The sequence below is a fragment of the Syngnathoides biaculeatus genome, chromosome 16, assembly GCF_019802595.1.
Source record: "Syngnathoides biaculeatus isolate LvHL_M chromosome 16, ASM1980259v1, whole genome shotgun sequence".
Taxonomy (NCBI): Eukaryota; Metazoa; Chordata; class Actinopteri; order Syngnathiformes; family Syngnathidae; genus Syngnathoides; species Syngnathoides biaculeatus.
Genome location: NC_084655.1, coordinates 9,868,875 through 9,890,189, shown reverse-complemented (window position 1 = coordinate 9,890,189; position 21,315 = coordinate 9,868,875). Strand labels below are relative to the sequence as shown.

The following is a 21,315-nucleotide window of genomic DNA, read 5'->3' as shown; positions in this document are numbered from 1 at the left end:
GGCGCAGTCAAAACCTGCCAGAAAAAATAGGTGCACCCAGCTGTGACACATTTTAAAAGATTTGACATTGCTAATAGTGCATTAAAAAAATAATGAGGAAAGGCTTTTAATACTAATGTACGTATACACTATGTAATTTCGTAGGGTTTCTTTTATACATCCATCTATCCATCCATGTACTTAGCCGCTTATCCTCACAAGGATTGTGAGAGTGCTCGAGGCTATCACAGCTGTCAAAGGGCAGGAGGCAGGGTACACCCTGAACTGATTGCCAGCCAATCACAGGGCACATCGAGACAAACAGCCGCACTCACAATCACACCTAGGGGCAATTTAGAGTGTCCAATTAATGTTCCATGTTTTTGGCATGTGGGAGAAAACGGGAGTGGCAGGAAAAAACCTGCGCAGGCACGGGGAAAACATGCAAACTCCACACAGGCGGGGCCGGGATCAAACCCGGGTCCTCAGAACTGTGAGGCCAACCCTTTACCAGCTGATCCACCATCCATATGATGATCCATATGATCCATATATAAATGTTTTTTTCAAGATTTCTGTTTGATGTTATCAAGTGTGCTGTGCATAGAGTGATGAGGAAAAAATATTTATTCCCATTTGTAATAAGGATGTAACATCACACAATTGGGGAAAAAAATTAAGATTTCTTTGTTACACACAAAAATGTATGTCATCCTCAGTGTAACACATTCCCTTATAACGTGGACTTTCAATAGATGCCCACTTTCAAAAACACCTGCATTAAATGTGTCAGATTGTATCCAAATTGTTGCAATGATAGACTGTAACACAAACACCACGTCACTGAAACCTCATTTAGTATTTATTGAAGAGGAAGCAGAAGGCGGCAGCTATCACCAAAGCACAACTGAGCTACATATTTTAAGCTAAGCTATGTTTCACTGTTGCTGCATTGTGTCACTAGAAATACAGAGCGAGGTGCTTTGAAATTAAAGATGACATAAATACACTCAAGATGTGTTAATGCCCAAAGCAAAGTGTTTCGGAAGCTGGTGGTCCATAGCTGCCATTGGCTCACTGAATAGCAAACATCCCCATTTCCCAAATTTCACAGGCACAAAAACCAATGGAAATATTCTAAATAAAATTAAATTGAAAAACTTTCACACACAAAAAAAGTGCACTTCCCAATAAAAGCACTTTAGCCTTGGCAAAACATTTAAGAGTCAGGATGTTTGAAGAAGCAGTGCACAATAGCATCAACAACACAATAAGCAACAGTAAACATAAATAATGTGTTTTTTTTTGGGTTTAAAAAAAGCATCAAAATACACAAATAAAATACATTTGAAGAAGCAAAACAGATTCTTATAAGACAATGGAAGGTATTGCTAAATACTAGTTTAAGTACTGGAAACAGAGGCCATACCAGAGAGTTCTCATTATGTAAAGACATTTTGTCATTAGTACACAATTTTGCTAGTCAACAAAGGGCTACACCCCAAAAAAATATATTTGTCAGAAGCATTTGCGAAGAAGCCAGCAACTCCAAGAAGAGCAAAACTAAAATATTCTGCTAACTGCTTGCTTGTTTTAATAACACACTTAAGAACTCTTTCCAAAATGCCCTAATGTACAGTATACTGTCTATTCATCCAAACTGAGTGAGAGGTGTGCAGTCTCAAAGACAAAAATACAAAAATGTTGACTGAACAAACTTATAGGAGAACCGTTTCCTTGTCTCAGTGCCATCTTCTTTGCATCAACGGCAACAGGGAAAGTGCCGAGCTGTACATTAGTGTGACAGTAACATGATTTCATTTGACTGCAATTACACTGCGACGGGATGGATGGTTCTGCTTTTTTTGGGGGGGGCTCTCAATTCAGATTTGTGTCATGGCAGTGGGAAAAAATACATCATGTAATCAATCAGGTATCATCAGTCCGCTTTCAAATGTGGATCAAAATCTAGTACGCATTGGGGAGCTGCCAGTACAAGTGCAACATAAATGCGCAGTTCGAATAAACTTTGATGATGCAAGCTGTTCACTCTACACAAAAATGTGAATGGAAAAGAAAAATCATTGGATAGGTTTTCTTTTGTAATCGGACCTGCAGTGTAAAATCCAGTCTTAGGCGATCAGATATAAAATGATTAAAATGTAAATAACCCATCCTACAGTAGCTTTTGAGAAAATAATGTGTTTTTACATCAACATTTCTATTCATGTGGAAGCATCCTGTAACTCACAATGTTATTTTACACAGTGTTAAAACATAAATAAAACTTTTCTTTCTAGTAAAAAAAAGAAATCTAGTAAAAAAAATGCTGTACACAACTTTTTTTCCCCACACAGTAATAAGTATTCAAATGGAATATTCTCACATTTATACAGTGGTGAAACTAAAAGAGGTAGAAAATTATCAAATATTGAGAACTTTGAGGGAAAGACAGGAAATGGAACATAAATGAATCAATGCAGGTCCCTTCTTAAATTAAAGACCTTAATATGGGACAAGGTCCAAATAAGGCCAATGGCAGCTATAGTTTGCATGTATGATCGGTTAAATACCTGGCATGCATAATCGGTTACACTACTGCAGAACAAACGTGAGTACCATACTTTATCTGATCATTTCTGCATGTACATTTCATTCGACATAAATCCGGCCAATTTTTGGGTGAGTCTTTTTCCATAAAGACCAACAAGGGTGGGAATTTTTTGGTTTTCAAGTATTTTCCAGTCAGAGCTCCATCAGGGTGATTTCAGGTCATACTTACTAATATTGAGAACATTTCTTTTTAATTTCTGCCTGCATTGTACTGTCTTGAGAACAGTGTCATTGAGGCGCTCTTCCCCCCCCCCCCAAAAAAAATCAAACAGCGAGCCTGAGTCAGCGAGTGAACGAAAAAATCCATCTTGCCAGGCCATTCATTGAGTAGACTATTACATTTTGTACATGTTTGGAATGAGGCTACAAATTACTTTCCTAGGATAAAACAACGTTTGTAATTTAGAAGGGCTCGGTATATAAATCAAGAACAAATGGCTTTATAGTGTTTTGGAAAAGAGCTCCTCAATAGTCGTATGGCAGAGAAGTCTGGAAATACAGTTAACAGGTTGAACATGTAAGCAGCGATCCTTCATATCTCCTACATCGCTGCCTGCTACATTTTCCCAAAAGCGTCCTTATTCAAGCTGACAAACATTCAAGGGAGAACACCAGAGACCTTAATATGGTACAATAATTAGTCGAAGCCGCGGAGGCAACAAATATATTGTTGTTGTTGTAATTACAGTGAGTGCCAAAGCCGGAACAATATCTGACTTTCTAAAACGCCGCTGGAGGCGTTTTCGAACAACAGTGCGAGTGTGAGTATTTTGTGTGCGTGCTTGCCAGTGTGCAGAACAGGATGGGACCGCTTTTCGGGCTGGAGTGTCAAAAGAAGCTTCTCTATGTCCCTTTAGGCGGTGTCCACTTCAAGGCTGCGGGATCGATGGTCTTGCCATTACCGCGTTTGCGCTCCTTGGCTTTCCAGTCATCGATAAGGTCCTACAACAGCGGTATTCAATTGAGATTCCTCCTACCTTGTGTTTGTTTTGTTAGTTCATTACAAAATACTGGATCTCGGCTAACTCCACGTTTAAATTATTTAAATGGCTGCGAGCGGGAATTATAATAAAGGTCAACAAAGGTCAACATCTTTGTGGTTGTATTGTCCATTGACTTCTGCAAAAACTGACCGAGTTGCTGCACAATTGTAAACCCTTTTTTGGGGGGGTGAATTACTCTCAAGTATTCGAAGCACAGCTTTGTCCTTATCCTTGGCGAATAGCAGAGGCTCACTGTAAATACTACACATACTGATTCGCCAGAAAAGCTGTGCGGGTAAAATGACAAATCTAATCAAAATACTGTGATGGAATAATAGCGATGATCGGTCCCACCTGTCGTTTTAAAACCAAGTGCTTCCCCTTCCAGTATTTGAGCATCTGGAGGGATTGCAGCGTGCTGACAATGTCCACCGGGTTCACTGCAGTCTCCTGGCTGATCTCTGACACCAAAAAAGATCAAACATTTGGGGTGAGCATGAGAGAAAAACACTAAGTTAAACAATAAACAAAGTGGCCTTCAGAGATGTGTGTAGCGCTTGAACAAACTTGACAGAAGTGACGATTTATAAAAGACATTAACCCAGAAGAGTCATGTTTCTTTTGATATTCCCCGTTTCAACCTCCGCAGTTTCCGATGTTGCCTTTGTGTTGACAAATACTGTGCGCTCAATTGCTATTTTCGATATCTCCAAACTTGTTGAAGATCACCTACTCACTGCACACCATTGCCCTGTAATGTTTTTTCTCTGTATAAATCTGTATTTACTGTTGATGCATAGTTTGAACAGAGTCCCTGAGGGTCTTTAAAAATGCCTACAAATGAAACGTGTTATTATTTCGGTCCTCACGTCAACTTGAGTGGAGCCTGCTAACAATCACGGGCAGTCTTGCGTGTCAAACATTATAGCGGCACCACAGGTAAAGTCAGAATTACTGTGAATATATGTGTAAAAGGGCCAGCATGGTTCAGCTCGAAAGCGTTGGCCCGGGTTCGATCCCGGACCTGCCTGTGTGACGTTCGCATGGTCTCCCAATGCCTGCGTGGGTTTTCTTCAGGCACTCCGGTTTTCTCCCACATCCAAAAAACATGCAACATTAATTGGACACTCTAAATTACCCCCAGGCGTGATTGTAAGTGCGACTGTTTGTCTCTATGTGCTCTCCAATTGGCTGGCAACCAGTTCAGGGTGTAACCCGCCTCCTGCCCGTTGACAGCTGAGATAGGCTCCAGCACTCCCGCAACCCTCGTGAAAGATAAGCAGGTAAGAAAATGTCAGGATGGATTTGGGTAAAAATATGTCTTGAAATGAAATTAAAAACATTGTAGGAATTGACCGGGAAAGTAGAAATTTGGCATCTTCTGGCACCTTGCAGCCAAGCAACTACTGTCGTAGATGTAAATGACAGAAATTCAAATAGATAAAAGGAATGCTTTGCCACCATCTTGTAGCAAAATTCTTGAATAACACTTTTCCAGATCAGTTTTAATAAACCCACACACTGAAGACATCTGTTTTCGCATAAAAGCTGCATCATGGTTGCAATTTATGCATGTCCAAATACAAATCGTGAAATAAAACCACAATGTTCAGACAAAGCGTTGGCTTCAATAAAAAAAGGCTTTTGAATGATGGCAAAATACGCTTTGTAAGACATTTTGTGTTTACTCAATTTCACAGACAAAGCTGAGTGGCTGAATGATGGCAGTATATTGTGAGCATATTTCACACAAACAATATGACTTGGACATGTTTTTTGGTGACTTGTAAAGATTTAGCAAAAGTGCATTCAAATCACGTGTCAGAAATCTAAGACATATGCAGACACAGACTTCAAAAGAGAGATCAGTAAAATGAACAGGGAAGAACAATATGTTACGCTTCATCAATATCAAATACTAGTATTTGATAAACATGACCAATCATGAGTGTAACAAATATTTTTGTATTCCAATGGCCACCGTGTACAGCAAGTACCAATGAAAGTGAATGTAGTGTCATCTCATACCCAAAATGTTTTCCTGAGCTGATGTTAATGGATTTGTATGATGACCAAACCAACCTTTTCTAGAACTGCATTAGGAATGTAATAATGGCTCAATAATGCCTCAGTAAAACATAAACAAACAACATAATAAACACATGTACTGATGTACTCTTTCAAGTAGTGAGGGTTAAATCTACAGGGATGCAACCAATCAAAATGTGGCCAAATTTGGATAAAGCAGATATAAAACTGGGTCAAAACGCTGTCACAGGCACCTTTTCTGACCACCAGTATGACAAAACATAGTGGGGGTTTTTTTTTGTTTTGTTTTTAATGAAACTGACGTGTTTATACTAAGTTCATGTTAGAGAGTCAAAATGGGCAAAATATGGGACCTTTGACATAAACCACAAAACCTATTTTTCAAAGGATACCTTTGATTTACCTCAATGTTCTGAGGTGGAATTTTATATTCCATGTTCAAAGTCTGGGCTTCCTATGTAGTTTGCATGTTCTCTCGTGGTTGCATTAATTCCTCATACGTCTGAATGTGTGTGTACTGTGAATGACTGTTTTCATGTAGATACCATGTGTTAAACTGCCAACCAGTCGAAAATGGAGTCTGCCTTTTGGCCAAGGTCTGCAGGTCTAGATTCAAGCTTCATGAAATACTGAACAACAAAACCGGAATAGAAAACTGATGCAACTTTTATTTATTTTCTGATGAAAGCAATTAAACCCTTCATGTTTGTTCCGAGCCACATTGTGGGTACTATTTCTCTCAAAGGGCTGTTATGACTGTGAAACCGTCAAAATCTTTAAACGCTTCATCAATTTGAAATTTTGCTACAGATTTGAACAAAAATCATGGACGTTGAGACACATGATTTGCCTTTGGGGTCCACATAAAATCACAGGCCGGGCCGTATCTGGCCCCCGGGCATTGAATTTGACACCTGGGCACTAACTCTTTTTGCCCCAGCTGTTGTTTCAGAACGGTTTTGCTGGTTTGAAAAATATAATGCACTTCTGACCTTTAATGGAGATCTCCTTCCCCTTAAAGTTGTTCAGGTAGCGCAGCAGCACCTCCTTCCAGTAACTCCGATAGCTGATAAGGCCCAGGTCGGATAAGGGTCGCTCTGGTGAGCCCACTTTCTCCTCCACCTTCGATAACAGATAACCTGAAAGAACAATTATTAAAAAAAAAAAAAAAAAAGATTATAACATACTAAAATCTGGTGTTGTTTGTAAAACCCTACAGAGACAAACACACACACACATACACAACAGGAGTTTACTTACTGAAGTCTATAAGCATTTTGCCGTAACCCTGCCTCATGTACTGTGGCATGGTGAGGATGCAGGATACATTGTAGTTTAGGAAAGAATTTTTTTCCTAAGCAAGGAGGACAGACATGCATGTGTAAAATAACAATAGGTAATGGTGGGATTCACATAGAAGTGCAGAAGTCATAAAAGACAAAGTTTACTTGTCTATAATACAGATTGATCTGCTTGGACTCCTCTTACATGCCATTAGCTTTAGTGTGTAATTTCATTAGCGTGCTGAGCTACATTGTGTTGATTTGTATTTAGCGTACTCGCTTGCACCAAAATTTTACATAATCGTAAGGAGGTCTTGGAGCAAAGAAGCTTTTGTTATCCCTGAAATTTGAATTTAGAATGTTGAAAAAAAACGACTGATTTTTTTTTTTTTTTTTTTTTACCTTGGAGAAATATCCGACAAGATGGCACCCTGTGTTGTCAACCTCAGTCATCACGTAGAAGAGGAAAGGTTCAACATCATAGTACAAAGTCTTGTGGTCGAGAAAGAGTTTGGCCAGCAGACACAGGTTCTGACAGAAAATCTGAAAGTTAAAACTGCGTTAACTATAAAATCGATTTTCCCACTGAAATCCACATACATCGGCAATTTATACATTTTTTGTTCAGAATTAGTGAATAAGATGAAAATATTTTGTAAATAATGTTTGTATACATGCTATATACTATAGATGCTGTATCTGTGTGTATATTCACACGCACACACATAGATAAATACAGTATAGTCCAGGAGCATTTTTGTGAAACAAAATTCAAACATTCATGGTTAACAATAATCATACTTTAGTGGAGAAATTGAGAAACTTAACTGCGTAACTATTACTGAAACTTAAAAAAATATATGTGGTAGTTACCAATGGTGTTGGCAGTCTCAACTTTTTTAAGGACTATAAAGGGGTTTCTTTCACTGATTCATAATCAATTTGTACGTTGCAATTGTGAGCAACTAATTTTACATAAAGCATTTCTTTTTTTTTGTATGTTTAAAATAAACAAACAGCATCAAAATAATGACAAACCAAATTGTGATGTTATGTACAAGATTTGACTCCTTGATGTGAGAAGTGGGACGCTTGAGGGGCTGTATGAGGCTTTCTTACCTTGTTCTTTTTGCCGTCAACCTCAAAAACTGAAATGTTGCCTTTTCGATAGATCTCATCACCTGGAGGATGCTTCCAAACGCACTTGGCCTTATGTGAAAAGGAGAAACAGTTTAGTTTCTCTTCTTTCCCTCCAAAACACTTTTCAAAACAAAGTCTGCAAGATCTCGGAATGAAATTTGGCTTTCGTGTAAACCTGTAACTATGTACCGTATATACATCGCTGAGTGATTGATTATGCCCAGCTTCCATTGATAGTTACATATGATCTGTTCATTTTTAGAGGACTCAAATTCGCGAGTATCAGATATCTGCGTAATCTGGGGAAAGTACGAGATCTAGTGCAACTTCTCAGAATTACGATTCAATATTGTCATGTTAGATTGAGCAGCCCACCCTTTACTATCTAAGCGCCTGCTCGTAGGTGGGCACGATGATAATAGCAAATTCAATACACACATGCAAAGACTTTAAAAGACAAAGTTTTATCCAAAGCTGGATAAATACAGTCTTACCATATGCCTGCGCAAGATGGTCTGGCTTTTCATATACTTGAGGCAGAATTCGCACATGTACAGCCTCCCCAAGCGGGCGTATTCCTCCGGGTACGGTGAGTGGTACCACGTGTCCAGTTCATAGCGTCCGAACACGATGATCTTTATCATGTTGCTCCCCTCCGACACCTGGCCAGCCAGACGAAGCTTCTCCTGTAATGAGCAGGGCAAGAGGGTGATGAAGAAGATGGGTTGTGAAAAGAAATGAAAAGAGAGAGAGGGCGGGAAAATAGGTTGTCGGGACAAAAGAGGAATAAGAGAAGAGATAATGGAAAAGATCTCCATTAGTCTGGGAAGATGATAAGTTGAGGCATGGATAACATCCAGCAACACAAAGGAGATGGACTGTAGACGAGTCCAATTTGAAAAGATAGACTTTAAAATGATGCCTCCTGTACTTGTTGTCCCATATAGATAAATGGGCACAAGCTGAAAGTTGAACGCATTGGGGAACTCAATAGACAGACAGGGCCTGTGATTTTTCATGATAGAATAAGATGCCATTCAGTTGGAAAGGAACAAATTACAAATAAAAACTCAAAATAAAAACACATTTTCTTTTATCTTCCCAAGCTAGCTACAGTACCCTCCAAAAGTATTGGAATGAGAAGGTCAATGGAGACTGTATACGGTCTGCCCTTGTCCAATCACGGTTCACCGTCTGTGGCCCCGCATATTTGCGGATTGTGGTCTCCCAGTTTTTTTTTTCCAAGCCTACTCTCTTTTCACAATCTTAGAGGTCTTAAACTCTCTTCTAAATAGACGATGCGCCACATTAAACATGGCCCCTGGTTCCTACATTTGCAAATGTTCTTGTGTGACTTGTCCGACAAAATACACTTAAACAGTGGTTACACTGTTAGCATCATGCCAGCAAGTGTTTTCGTGTGCTTGGAAGCTATCATATGAAGCCGCACAAGAGGAACTGACAAACAACTACATGTCACATCTGTAAGCAGAAGAAGCTTACAATAGCTTACTATGGAGGTCTTCGGTGCATGCTGGGAGGAGACAAATAGCGTTTAAAGTGCATGTTTTGTGTCGGTTATTTCACGAATCATTCTTTTATTTGTTTTATTATTTGCCAGTTATACTATTGTTTTAGTTTCGCTGTGACACTGTGAGTCTGTACAACAGGGGTGCCCAGACTTTTTTACCCCAAGATCTACTTATCAAACATCCAGCCTCTCGCGATCGACAGGTGATGGTGGTGGCGGCGGGGGCAGGGTGCTGCCTTCTTTTTATTTTTTTACAATGACCAATGATGAAATAGAATGACAAATCACAAAGATCTACCCACTACAAAAATGCAAAACAGATTTATTTTAAAGTGGATTGACGATTCTTTATGTGTAAATGTATATTTGTGTGCCTTGCATAACCGCATGAGCAAATATCACACAACATAATTAACTATTCATACATTTTTTGTAACTATCTGAGTTCACGCTGATGATCACTAACCACCATACAAATGAAAATGCACACCTGGGCTGTATCACTCACATCAGTGGATTCGTCCAACTGCAGTGAGAAACACTCACAATCTGAGATGTGAAAGTGATACGTTTTTGTCTTCTTTACTGCAGCATCCATACTCATGTTTCTTAAATGAGAGCTTAAAATAGGGGGGAAATCACTGACAGCACGTTTTCCTGTACTGCCGTTTTTTGCATATGCGTGGTGAGCTAAAATTAAAAAAAAATACAGCTGGTACCAGCGATCGACCGAACCTGCCATTGAGCAGCCCTGGTGTACAACATCGTCAGTAATAAGCTGCCTACACAAGCAGGCAGGCCTTTCAGAAATGAAATGCAATTCTTCCTCACTGCCTTATGAGTGCTATAATTTTTTTGCTTAAATGCATGCTAAAACATGTGCTAGCATGCATGTTGACAATGTAACCAGTGTATTTCATATGGTCGCAAAAATATGGCACATATAATCCATAGATATATTAATACTGTGTCTATTATTTGTGAATTTTCATTATTTGCAGGTGTGTAAGGAACGTACGAATGGAACAAAATACTGTACAATGCTTGGAGCATAGGAAAACAAATAATAGAAGAACAGTATAAAGTGAACTATCATGAAACATAGTAACAAAAGTTGTGTAGTAGGATTTTGTAATGATTTATAATAAAAGAGCATGTGTGGCAAACTGAGTATTTTTATGTTCTGGATTTGATTACACAACCTGAGTAAAAAAGCTTATTAAAGCTATTATTATAATGACATAACACTGGAAGGCCAATAGAAGGTGTCCACTAAGGCCCCAATCGAGACATTCATATTTAATGTCTATTTACCTTGGAAAATGGGGAGACATTTAAGGGTCAAAACAAAATAATGTGACTTTTAAATGGGTCTCAATGGAGGAGAACAGAGGGAGAAACAACAGACGGAAAAACTGAAAAGGATTATTCCATCTGCCAAGTCAATTTCAGACTCCTCTTGAGGCTGCAGAGGAGGGTGTGCGGACTAGACGAGAGAAGAAGTTGAAGAAGGCCGGAAGGGGTGGACAGGGAGGGGGAGGCAAATAAATGAAAAGAGCGAGGATTGAAAGAGGAGGGTGGTGATGAGTTTTCTCTCTTACAAGGTCCTCCGAGGCACGTGCCTGCGCTTTCCTGAACAAGTCCAGGTCATAATCGCTGGTGATGTTCTCCAGCAGGGGCTCCCGGCTCATCCCGTGGCTCTGACGATGATCCTAGTAGTAAGGGCAGGTCTTAAGATGATCACATAAATGCATAGTAGTTCAAATGAGCTAGAAAAAAAACTCCCATCCACAAACCATGCACTTGTCCTTCTCATCCTTATTGAGGCCTGCATTCCTCTTCTTCCTCAGCTCAGTCACCTTCTCCTTGTAGCGCAGCTGACGTTCTGTTGGGGTCTGACACATCAGCGAAAGTTAGGACCGGCTCACACCAGGTAATAACATGTCCTGGATGGTCTGATCACACATGGGCAGCCCTCAGGACAGGCGTGAATCAGAGATCACACTTGGCCAGTTTGGTCGAGTAGTCTCTCATTGTTCTGTCGCATGAGAGGAAGCAACCATAAAAGATTCAAGCACTGCAGGAAATGGGGACAACAGTCCATTTCAGATCAGAAGCAAGCATAAATAGGTGGTATTCCAAACTAAAACCAATTTACACATGGTACAACCCCTTCCACCGTCTCCATATCAAACTTGAATGAAACGAGACCTTAGTCGTGGTAGCATCATAAGAATGGAATTTAAACAGATTTCTTTAAGTGAGGAGACTCACCCCCCAGGCACACAGAGGACAGATAGAGAATCCATCCATCCATCCATCCATCCATCTTCTTAGCCGCTTTTCCTCACTAGGGTCGCGGGAGTGCTGGAGCCTATCCCAGCTGTCATTGGCCAGGAGGCGGGGTACGCCCTGAACTGGTTGCTAGCCAATAGGAGGGCACATCGAGACAAACAGCCACACTCACAATCACACCTAGGGGCAATTTTGAGTGTCCAATTAATATTGCATGAATTTGGGATGTGGGAAGAAACCGGAGTGCCCGTAGAAAACCCACGCAGGCACGGGGAGAACATACTAACTCCACACAGGCAGGTCCGGGATTGAACCTGGGACCTCAGAACTGTGAGGGCAACGCTTTCCAGATGATCCACAGTGCTGCATGACTCATTCATTATATGTTAATTTAATTTGATTTATTACAAAGGTTACCTGCATTTTGTACTGAAATTGCCTGGCTGTTCAGCATGTTAAAATATATGTAGATAATTTTACAGTAACTAATGTTTTGACGATGCTAATAATTAGAATGTAAAGCGAAGGAATTCTTAAGATTAGTTGTTTTGTAATGGAAGGTGTGGGAGGGGAATAAAGTCTGAGAAACATCTGTGTCCTCAAGTTACACTGATTCCAGCAGGTACCAGTCTAGCTTTATGAATGGATTCAATCACAAGTGTAATTGGCTAAAAATCACCATATGCTGGTAAAAACCCTGATCCAAACTCTTTTGACATAATGATTAAAAAAACAACAAACATTTACCTACGTTGAGTTGCATAAACCAATGAGAGTTGACCGTAGAGGGAGTCCAGGAGAGAAAAACAAACAATTGTGCTTTCCATTCTTACTGTTAAACAGACATGGTCTGTTTTCCATCTGTATCACACCCCAAAATGAAACTACTTTCCCGAATATTGAAAGGTGAGAAGCCCGGTTGAGTGATTCATCACTGTTTGATACAACGTCACTGACTGGACAACATTTAATATCTCCTCTTGTCTGAGCATGTAAAAGTTCAACTACAGACTTTATGAGGCTTCCACTGGCTGACTTGGAGCAGCTGCCTCTGGGTATAATGTCCGGTGGAATCCACAATAACTATAACCCTCCATATTATTATCTCCAGCCTCGATTAAATTTGACTTTATGACTTAATGATTATTTAATGCGTGCACATTTCGCATCTCATTTCAGCAGACGAAGCACAAAAATGAACGTGACCGATGAATTAGTGGATTAATTTTACTCCTAATACCAGTGAAGCAACAGCTTACCTGGTTCCTCGCGGAATTTCTATTCTCGTCATGACGGTGAGACAGCGTCCTTTCATCGGTCTGTTTCTCGCGAGTCGGCGTCTTGCCCTGACAAAACATCAACATGGTGATGACAACAACTGACTGCTAGGCCTGCAGCACAAAACCTTGCATCCTCCCCAGTGTGTGTCCCAGAAGGCTTTGCAACCTGACAATTTCAATGTGACTCAGTTTGTTCCTCTCAGTTTTGCATCTATTCGTGACATGTTTCCAAGTGGACGCATGGTTTGACTAATCACAACTGTATGGACATCTGTAGTGGTGGTTGGTAACTTTTATTACATGATGTAGCAGTTTTACATAATTAACCTATGCAAAATGATTTTGCAATGTGCAGAAAATCTTATCACTGGTCCCCCATGCTGCGCCAACATTGGCCATTATTCAAGTATGCATTTATTTTGCTGTCATGCAATTGGCTGGCGACAAGTTCAGTGTGTATGCCACCTTTCGACCAGAGTTGGCTGAGCAAGCCACCAGGACACCCACAACCCTAATGAAGAGAAGAGGTATGGAAAATGGATGGATGAATGATGATCATCATCTAAAAGAGCTCTCCATAAACATACTTTTGTCTTTTCTTTTCAGCATGGTTTTAATTCATTCCATATATGGGAAGTGGTGAGAAGGAGGTGATGACTTTCAACAGTCAATACAAAGGAAAAGCATCCAGTATGTGCCAAGTGGTACATGCTTTTTGGTTGCTAATCTCATGTAAAGCCCATTAGAATTTACTGAGCACAGATTTGCCTTTGTCGCGTAGTTTACTAAGCAATATTATGCGATAAAATGTCTCCATTCCATGGCCACCAGCTGCATGCAAAGAAATGCAGTGAATATGGGAGAACTTTGTTAATTGTTCCTACATTATAGTCGTACTCCACTTGGTGTGTTCAATGAAGAATCTTTTTTTTTTTTTTTAGTTTCCTGCATTATTATTCTGAGTGGAAAATTGACCAGGCTATAGTGGGGTGTGTCGAGCTAAGTGAAGCTGAGAAAAACAGAACCGATAAATCGCTGTGCAGTGTAAAAGTGACATAATTCAACAAGACAACATTGTCTGGTGGAGAAAAAAAAACCTTACTGTGACTTAGCCAGTTGTCAGAAAAATGTAACACTATGGTCTTTGCACCATCATAGTTTTACACTTAGTCATACATGTCGTGTGTGTGTGTTTTAATACCTTGCATTCATCAGTTGAGAGGTTGTGGTAAAGAGGACACCCTGATATGGAGAAGTGTCTCTCATGTCTCCCTGTCAGATGACCTAGGTGAGGTCAGACAAGGAGGTAAAAGATTTTATTGTTGCTTCACAGGAGCACAATCGACGGGCATGATCCCTTCAAATAAACTATACGATACCCAGTGAGTTGCATCCAGGGGTGGGGCACTTCATGTTGAAATTGTAGCTCTCGTGAAAGCGCCGTCGTTTGGGTCTGTGAGAAAGGTCGTGAGCAGCGGCCTCTTTCAGCGAAAGCTCTTTCGCCAACCTCTCGTCGTCCTCTTGCGAAACGACGACATCATTGCTGGAGGAAACCAGGTCATTCCCGGGGCTGGAGGTCTCAACGTCTGACTCGGAAGACGGGGCATTGCCAGTCGGCGTACGGGGAGGCGTCTCGTCTTGGTCCGCTGCCTGCTTTATGCCTGCAGAACCTATGAAGGAGTATCAACATGGGTTACTGCATGTAGTGTCCCCCCGCTATTTGCAAGGGATAGGGACTAAGCCATGCCATGAACAGGGAAAATGTCTGCGTAACAAGATTGCAGCAGAGCACTACTTTTGGCTGAATGGAACTCTTCGACTTAGTTCAAAATAGTTTTTGGAATAGGTGACTTTGCTCATGCCAAAAAGTGAATACTGGAAATTCCAGCCTCTAAGCTGGAAATTTTTTTTTACACAATTTCAACCCTGCCGTTTATGCAGTGATGCGGCTAATTTGTGCATTTTTTTCTAACCGCCACAACGGGGAACTCAACGGCAAAGGTAAGAGTGAGACTGGTGCCGAGGAAGTGACCTTAACCCGTCCGGCCCTGTTAGTGCTGCGCTAGCGTGTTATTGTCGTGTCTCAGTGATTTTTACCCGTATGTTTTTTTTTTAACCGGCCCTGTTAGCGCAGCCCTACATTAGCGTTAGTGTGGTGCCAGTGTTAGCACGACGGAGATAACGTTAAACTCTCAGTGTACCGTCTTTGTGAATATCTTGTTTCAATGTGGGTTTCAATGTGGGCTCTTGCGGCTTTAACACAGCTGCGGCATACGTATTTACCAAATGCTTATAACCAGGTACACTCTGTAGGTCGGGATTTACGGTATGTGGCCATCACTCAACATCTATATCTCCATATAAGGTGTGAAATGGAATTGTTGATGAAACCATTTACACTGATATATGAAAACTCAGGAATGATGACTATCTTGTGTTTTATGGGTGTGCCCCAAAATAAAGGACTTGTGTATAACTTACAATAAAAAATGGCTTGGCGGACACCGAACCACATATCTTCCTGACAGGTCTAATTGGTAGCTTGGTGATCAAGTGTTTCTTGTGCCTCACATTACAAATAACACATTTTACATGGCAAAAATGCAACAACTTATTTCCATTAACATAATATTGATCACAGATAAATAACTGCCAAGATAAGACAGATGAATTTATTGTTATAGTGCAGGTGCATTTTGTGGGGGTAAAGATCCAATTGGCTACAGCATAACTAGTCAAAACCGAATTATCCGTGATGCTGCCCTTGTCTCAATCAAACCTGTCAACGTATCACCACTGTATGTTCTAAATACGAGAGAGTTGCTTTTGGTTTGTCCCATTAGGGGCACCACAACGAAACGCTCATATTTTTTTGGCACAGTTTTTACACCGGATGCCCTTCCTGACACAACCCCTCTTGGGAGTGGAGGCCCAAGTGGGATACAAACTCACGAGACCTGGTTTACCAAACCAATGCTCTAACCACGGAGCTATGGGGCCTCCTGTATGTTCTAAATATAGACTTACAAATTAAACTTAATGACCCACACCTTTACAATTGCATTTCAAGAGATGACACTGAGCAAGGCTTGTGTGCCTTTCAACTGTGACATCGCTCATCTCTCAAATACATAGAACAAAAGGAAAACCAAACAGCTGCCAGTCCCAGCAGCACAGGACAAATCATTGATTTCAAACTATGCATAATACTCAATTTCAAACCACATGATTGTTTAAATAACCCTAATTCATTCAATTATTGCACGTTTCTTGAAGGCAACTTCAGCCTGATTAAAATGAGAAGTAAAAATAAAGTTTGTCTCGACCTAAAATATATTACAAGCCTGTACCTTGGCCTTCAGCGAGGAGACATTTTATTTGAGAAGACAAAGAGCAGCTACAACACAGATGCTGCAACTGCAGACTGTGGATTATAACACAACCAACAGAAGGGAGCCAGTAAATAAACTACTATAACACACAACCCCTCAAAGGTTTTTCATGGTTTAATGAAGTATTTTGTCTTTTTTTTTCTTTTCTTATTTCCACGCTCCCTAAGCCCTAGACAACCAAGCTGACAATTCACTGGCACCCTGCATAAGGATGTACTTAACACCCTCTGAGACCCAACAGAGAAATCCCATAGTCAAGACTGATGTGAGTGCAGCAAGAGGTGCAGAGCTCTGAGACCTTGGCCAGCAAATGAAAGAACACACTGCAGTCCTTGTTCTCACCTACCTCTGTCACATTGGACTATCCATTAAAACTAGCCTTTTGTATGTGTGAGGGGTCGGTCGGGGTGGTGGGTATAAAGACAGAACAAGAAACCTACAGTCCTAAAGGATATGTCAAACTTTGTGTAGCAAATTATTTTACTGAAATTAGAAGTAAGGATGGCACATTCCATTACTATTCCAAAAGGTTTCTTTTACACGACCAGCTGTCCCACTTACCTTTTTTTTTTTTTAAACGGCAAGTAATGATTTATTTTAGGGTCTCATAATTATTACAGTGCCATTTTCCCAAGTAATTTTCTGCCTTCACTGCCACTGAATTCAAATATCCACGTTAACATGGAGGCCTGTGAGTAAATGACTTGTTCATGTTTATGTTTGTATGTGTGTCGCTGAGGTGAATTATGTTTTTGGCTATTGGGGCAGTTATGATTAAGTCATTTTATCGAAATGTCTGCATTATATGTAAATTGTGAGTTTTTTTCTTTTATTTCATCAGAATTTTTTTTCTGTGGAATCATTTATGACATGGGCACAATTCATACTCTGTATGAACAGAAGTATTTGTACAGTGACTTCTGGACCCAATTATGGTAGGTACATCATTGACTACATCACAAGCATGAACTTAGTGTTGGTATATGGAACGACAAAATGAACAAGAAAATATGCCTTTACATATGTAAATTAAGTTCATTTATCACAGTGACAAAACAGAAGATCAAAATATGTACGATGAAATGTACATCTGACGTAGTTGTGATCAGACTGAACAAACAGCACATCATAAGTGATGCATGATGGCTCTAATCCCCCATTCACTCATCACTTCTCATTTTCAACTTCTATTAGTCTTAGTCAATTCAACACGTTTCCTTCTTATTTTTACACTTACCATTATTACCCTCCGTATCTGAGCTGGACAATCTGCCCTGACGCAGTGGGTATTTTTTGGCCGCGGTGTTTGTCGCCCCCTGTTGGCTGCGTGTTATCCTGCGTCCCGATAAAAACGCAGAGGCTGCTGCCTCCACTGGGGCAGGAGAACTGGTCCGTGTTGTATTGGAGTTTTCTGCGAGAGGGATGAGTACAAATGTTGACCTAAATCAATATTGTGTTTTAAATATACACTCACATGACATCTAAGGTGATCAAACACAAAATATGTATTTTCAAAGATCATAATACTCAGTGATTGATACCTTAAAAAGTCTTGTCAGTATGATTCAGTGCCATCCCACAGAATTCCAACTACAATGATAAAAATATTGAGTACTGCTCCTCAGTTTACAATGTAGTTCTGTTTCAATGACTGTGATGTAATCTGAATTTGTACGTTAATTTGCAAGTGACATAGCCTACGGTGGCACGCTGAATCAGCTAGTAAAAGTGTTGGCCTCACAATTCTGAGGACCCGGGTTCGATCCTGGCCCCGCCTGTGTGGAGTTTGCATGTTTTCCCTGTGGCTGCGTGGGTTTTCTCTGGGCACTCCGGCTTCCTCCCACATTCCAAAAACATGCAACATTAATTGGACACTCTAAATTGCCCCTAAGTGTGATTGTGAGTTTGGTTGTTTGTCTCTATGTGCCCTGCGATTGGCTGGCAACCAGTTCAGGGTGTATCCCGCCTCCTGCCACTTGACAGGTGAGATAGGCTTCAGCACACCCTGCAACTCTTGTGAGGATAAGCGGCAAAGAAAATGGATGGATGGATGGATGGATGGATATAGCCTACACCTAACCTACACAAACACAGTAGTAAAGACATACTTATTGTATATATTTGTATGAAAAACACTTCCAGGCCATAAATTTAAAAGGCATGATTGAGAGAGGACTAGTTCAAGGTATACCCGATGCTCTCACTAAAAGTCAGCTGTAATAGGTTCCAGCTCACTCACGACCCAAAGAACAAGCTGTATAGAAAATTGATGGATGAAAATACATATCATTCAAATGAAATATGGTTATTATGGTGGTAAGTTATTAGCGGTAACTTAATTTTGGTGATCCTGACCTGAAACAGGAGAGGTTTGGTTTGATTTGACTTCAGACAGTGAGACAAGAAATGAAATTGATGTTTTCGCACTGTGTATGTACACGTCTGTCTTCCACTATTTCTTAATGTATTCAAAATGTCATATGTCAAGGGCTGCCATAAACCAAAGACCCTCTCTATCTGATTATTATATTGCTTTTTTGTTTTCACTTTTAAAATGACCAACTTTAGAATTGATTTTTGTTGGAGAATAATTTCATGAGAATGAGGGGCAAACAATTCACATATGTAAATTTTAAACTTTTTCCAGATGTGAAATACTTTTAAAGAAAAAAACTATGAACACTTTGAACTGCTCATGCTGTTGGAAATGCCACACCTGCAATTGCATACTAAAATAATCACATGCTTATTTTGATTGAGTCATATTCTAATACTTTAAAATATGGATGTCTTTATCAGTGGTGAGGAGTAATAAATGTACAAATACATTTTTCATGTATCTGCACTTTACTAGATGTATGTATTTTTCCTCATCACTTTTTTAAACTAATACAGTACTCCGAACATACTAAAACAGATATCTGTCAATTTGATTATTTACTTTGTCAAAACAGGCTCCATCTTTTATGAAAGAGTAATATATTAGTAAAACATGAGACCTCGCGTGCTTTGGCTGAGACGAAGGGATGTTCGAGTCAGGCGCGCGCTGTTCCGTGTCTGCGCGCTGCCGACGGCTTCGGCGGGCTCGAGGTCGGCGGAGAAATCCGAGTCCTCGGTCCCGTCCGAGCTGCTGCCCGTGGTCCTCTGCACAAACAACAAAAAGAATGTCGCGGCAAAAAGTAAGAAATCAGCGCCTGAGGACAGACTTAAAATCCTTCCTTTTTATTTGTTTGGTTTTACCAGTGGATAATCCAACAAAGATCCCATCCTGGGGGAGGAGGATCATGTCCTCCACCACATTTCAACGCGATAAATTTGTCAATGAATAAAGACGGACATTGCACAGCTCAAGTCAGAGGAAAGGCGCAATGCTCGTAACGTGAATCATTACGTTCAAACGAGCAATATTGATCGAAAATGCAGCCGCAACTAACGATTCGGGTGACCCGCGGGCGACGCCGAAATGGAGGATGAAGAGGGGTTCAAAGCGGAACACAAGGTGGGGGTGGGATGGGGAAGGGGACCCATGTGGGGACAAAACGGTGCCTTGGTTCCAGCCACTCTAAAATACACGAAATATCAGTTATTATTCATAACGACAAGGTACAATAACAATGTGGTACTTCAAGTACAATAATACCGTTTAAATTAATTCATCTCACCATTGCTAACCTAAACTGTAACTATACAAAACTGCATATTTGACACAGGAGTACGTATAATGTTAGACCAGTTCGATTTTGATGAAAAAAAACATTTACTGATTCAAAGCATGATCAAAATGATTAGTAATTCATCACATGTTCATAACAAACCAGTTACCAAAGAGACGTCACTTCATTACAAAGCCGTTTGACACACGCTTTTTTAACTTCATAAACAAGAAGCCCAGAATCTGATTTGCATACAACCAATAAGACAAAAGAAGAGGCGGATCTCTACAACACCTGACCAATGAGGACAATTCCTTTCTGTATTCTAACCAATCACTGCGTTGTTTTGGTACGGACTCGTCGCACCATCCTCAAACCGAAAAACAGCCTGTTCCTTCCTACCAAACGTAAAGTTGTCGTATTCACGGCAGCAGAGGTCAGCATCAACGCATTCTCCTGCCATTTTACCGTGTTATCAGAAATACGTAGAACGAAACATTTGCGCAACCGAGAAATCAACATTTACCAACTTAGCGATCAGCAAATCGAAAGCTATGAATTAACCAAACATTCCAGTCAAGTCCAACCAAACCACATTAACAGCAGCTAACTGCGTGTTTTTTTAATTTCGCTAGTTACTACATAGATCTTAAGATTCCATCTTTTACTGGATAACGTAACCGATGACGTTAGAGACCCAGCTTGCAGTCTATTCGAGAGGCTGTTTCGCACCAAAGAAAAAATATATAGATATTTGCCTTACCTTTCTCCGAGGCATTTTCACAGAATTGACGCGTCCTTATTCGGTTAGGAATCAGTGCACCTAAGGCAATTTGTGTTGGCTCCCATCAAAATTTAAGTGGAACAAACCTCCCGTTTCCACTACCAGCCAAGTCAGCTAAAAACCGCGTATCAATATTTCTGCTTTTCCTCTCAAAGCGCACGCTCGGTACGGTGACAAAATCATCTCGTCTAGAAACAAAATGTGGTGCTTTTAGGATTCCCTCAAGTGTCTAAAATCGGTTATCAGTGCGTTCACGTAAAATTTTGTACTCTGTATAAGCGTATTATAAATTAGTTATTTAACTAGATAGCTGTGATCAGCGGTGGCGTTTCA

At 40.3% G+C, this 21,315-nt stretch overlaps 1 protein-coding gene across 4 annotated transcripts; it reads right to left on the bottom strand.

The window, feature by feature from the left end:
* Nucleotides 1-727: 727 nt before the first annotated feature.
* On the bottom strand, nucleotides 728-21,223 carry LOC133513933 (histone acetyltransferase KAT7-like). Of its 4 annotated transcripts, none has more exons than XM_061845035.1 (15): nucleotides 19,786-20,201; nucleotides 19,545-19,689; nucleotides 17,783-17,956; nucleotides 14,533-14,823; nucleotides 14,355-14,437; nucleotides 13,133-13,219; nucleotides 11,375-11,473; nucleotides 11,180-11,290; nucleotides 8,542-8,733; nucleotides 8,027-8,116; nucleotides 7,310-7,438; nucleotides 6,885-6,978; nucleotides 6,617-6,763; nucleotides 3,930-4,036; nucleotides 728-3,534 (listed from the first exon to the last, which is right to left on the bottom strand). In XM_061845035.1, the coding sequence occupies exons 1-15, from the start codon at nucleotides 19,810-19,812 to the stop codon at nucleotides 3,436-3,438; spliced, it is 1,875 nt and encodes a 624-aa protein (XP_061701019.1). In that variant the 5' UTR covers nucleotides 19,813-20,201; the 3' UTR covers nucleotides 728-3,435. The 4 variants fall into 4 exon arrangements, with proteins under 4 accessions (XP_061701019.1, XP_061701020.1, XP_061701018.1 ...); XM_061845036.1 differs by having other exon boundaries at nucleotides 7,310-7,450; nucleotides 11,201-11,290; XM_061845034.1 differs by having other exon boundaries at nucleotides 729-3,534; nucleotides 7,310-7,450.
* Between the last annotated feature and the right edge of the window lie 92 nt (nucleotides 21,224-21,315).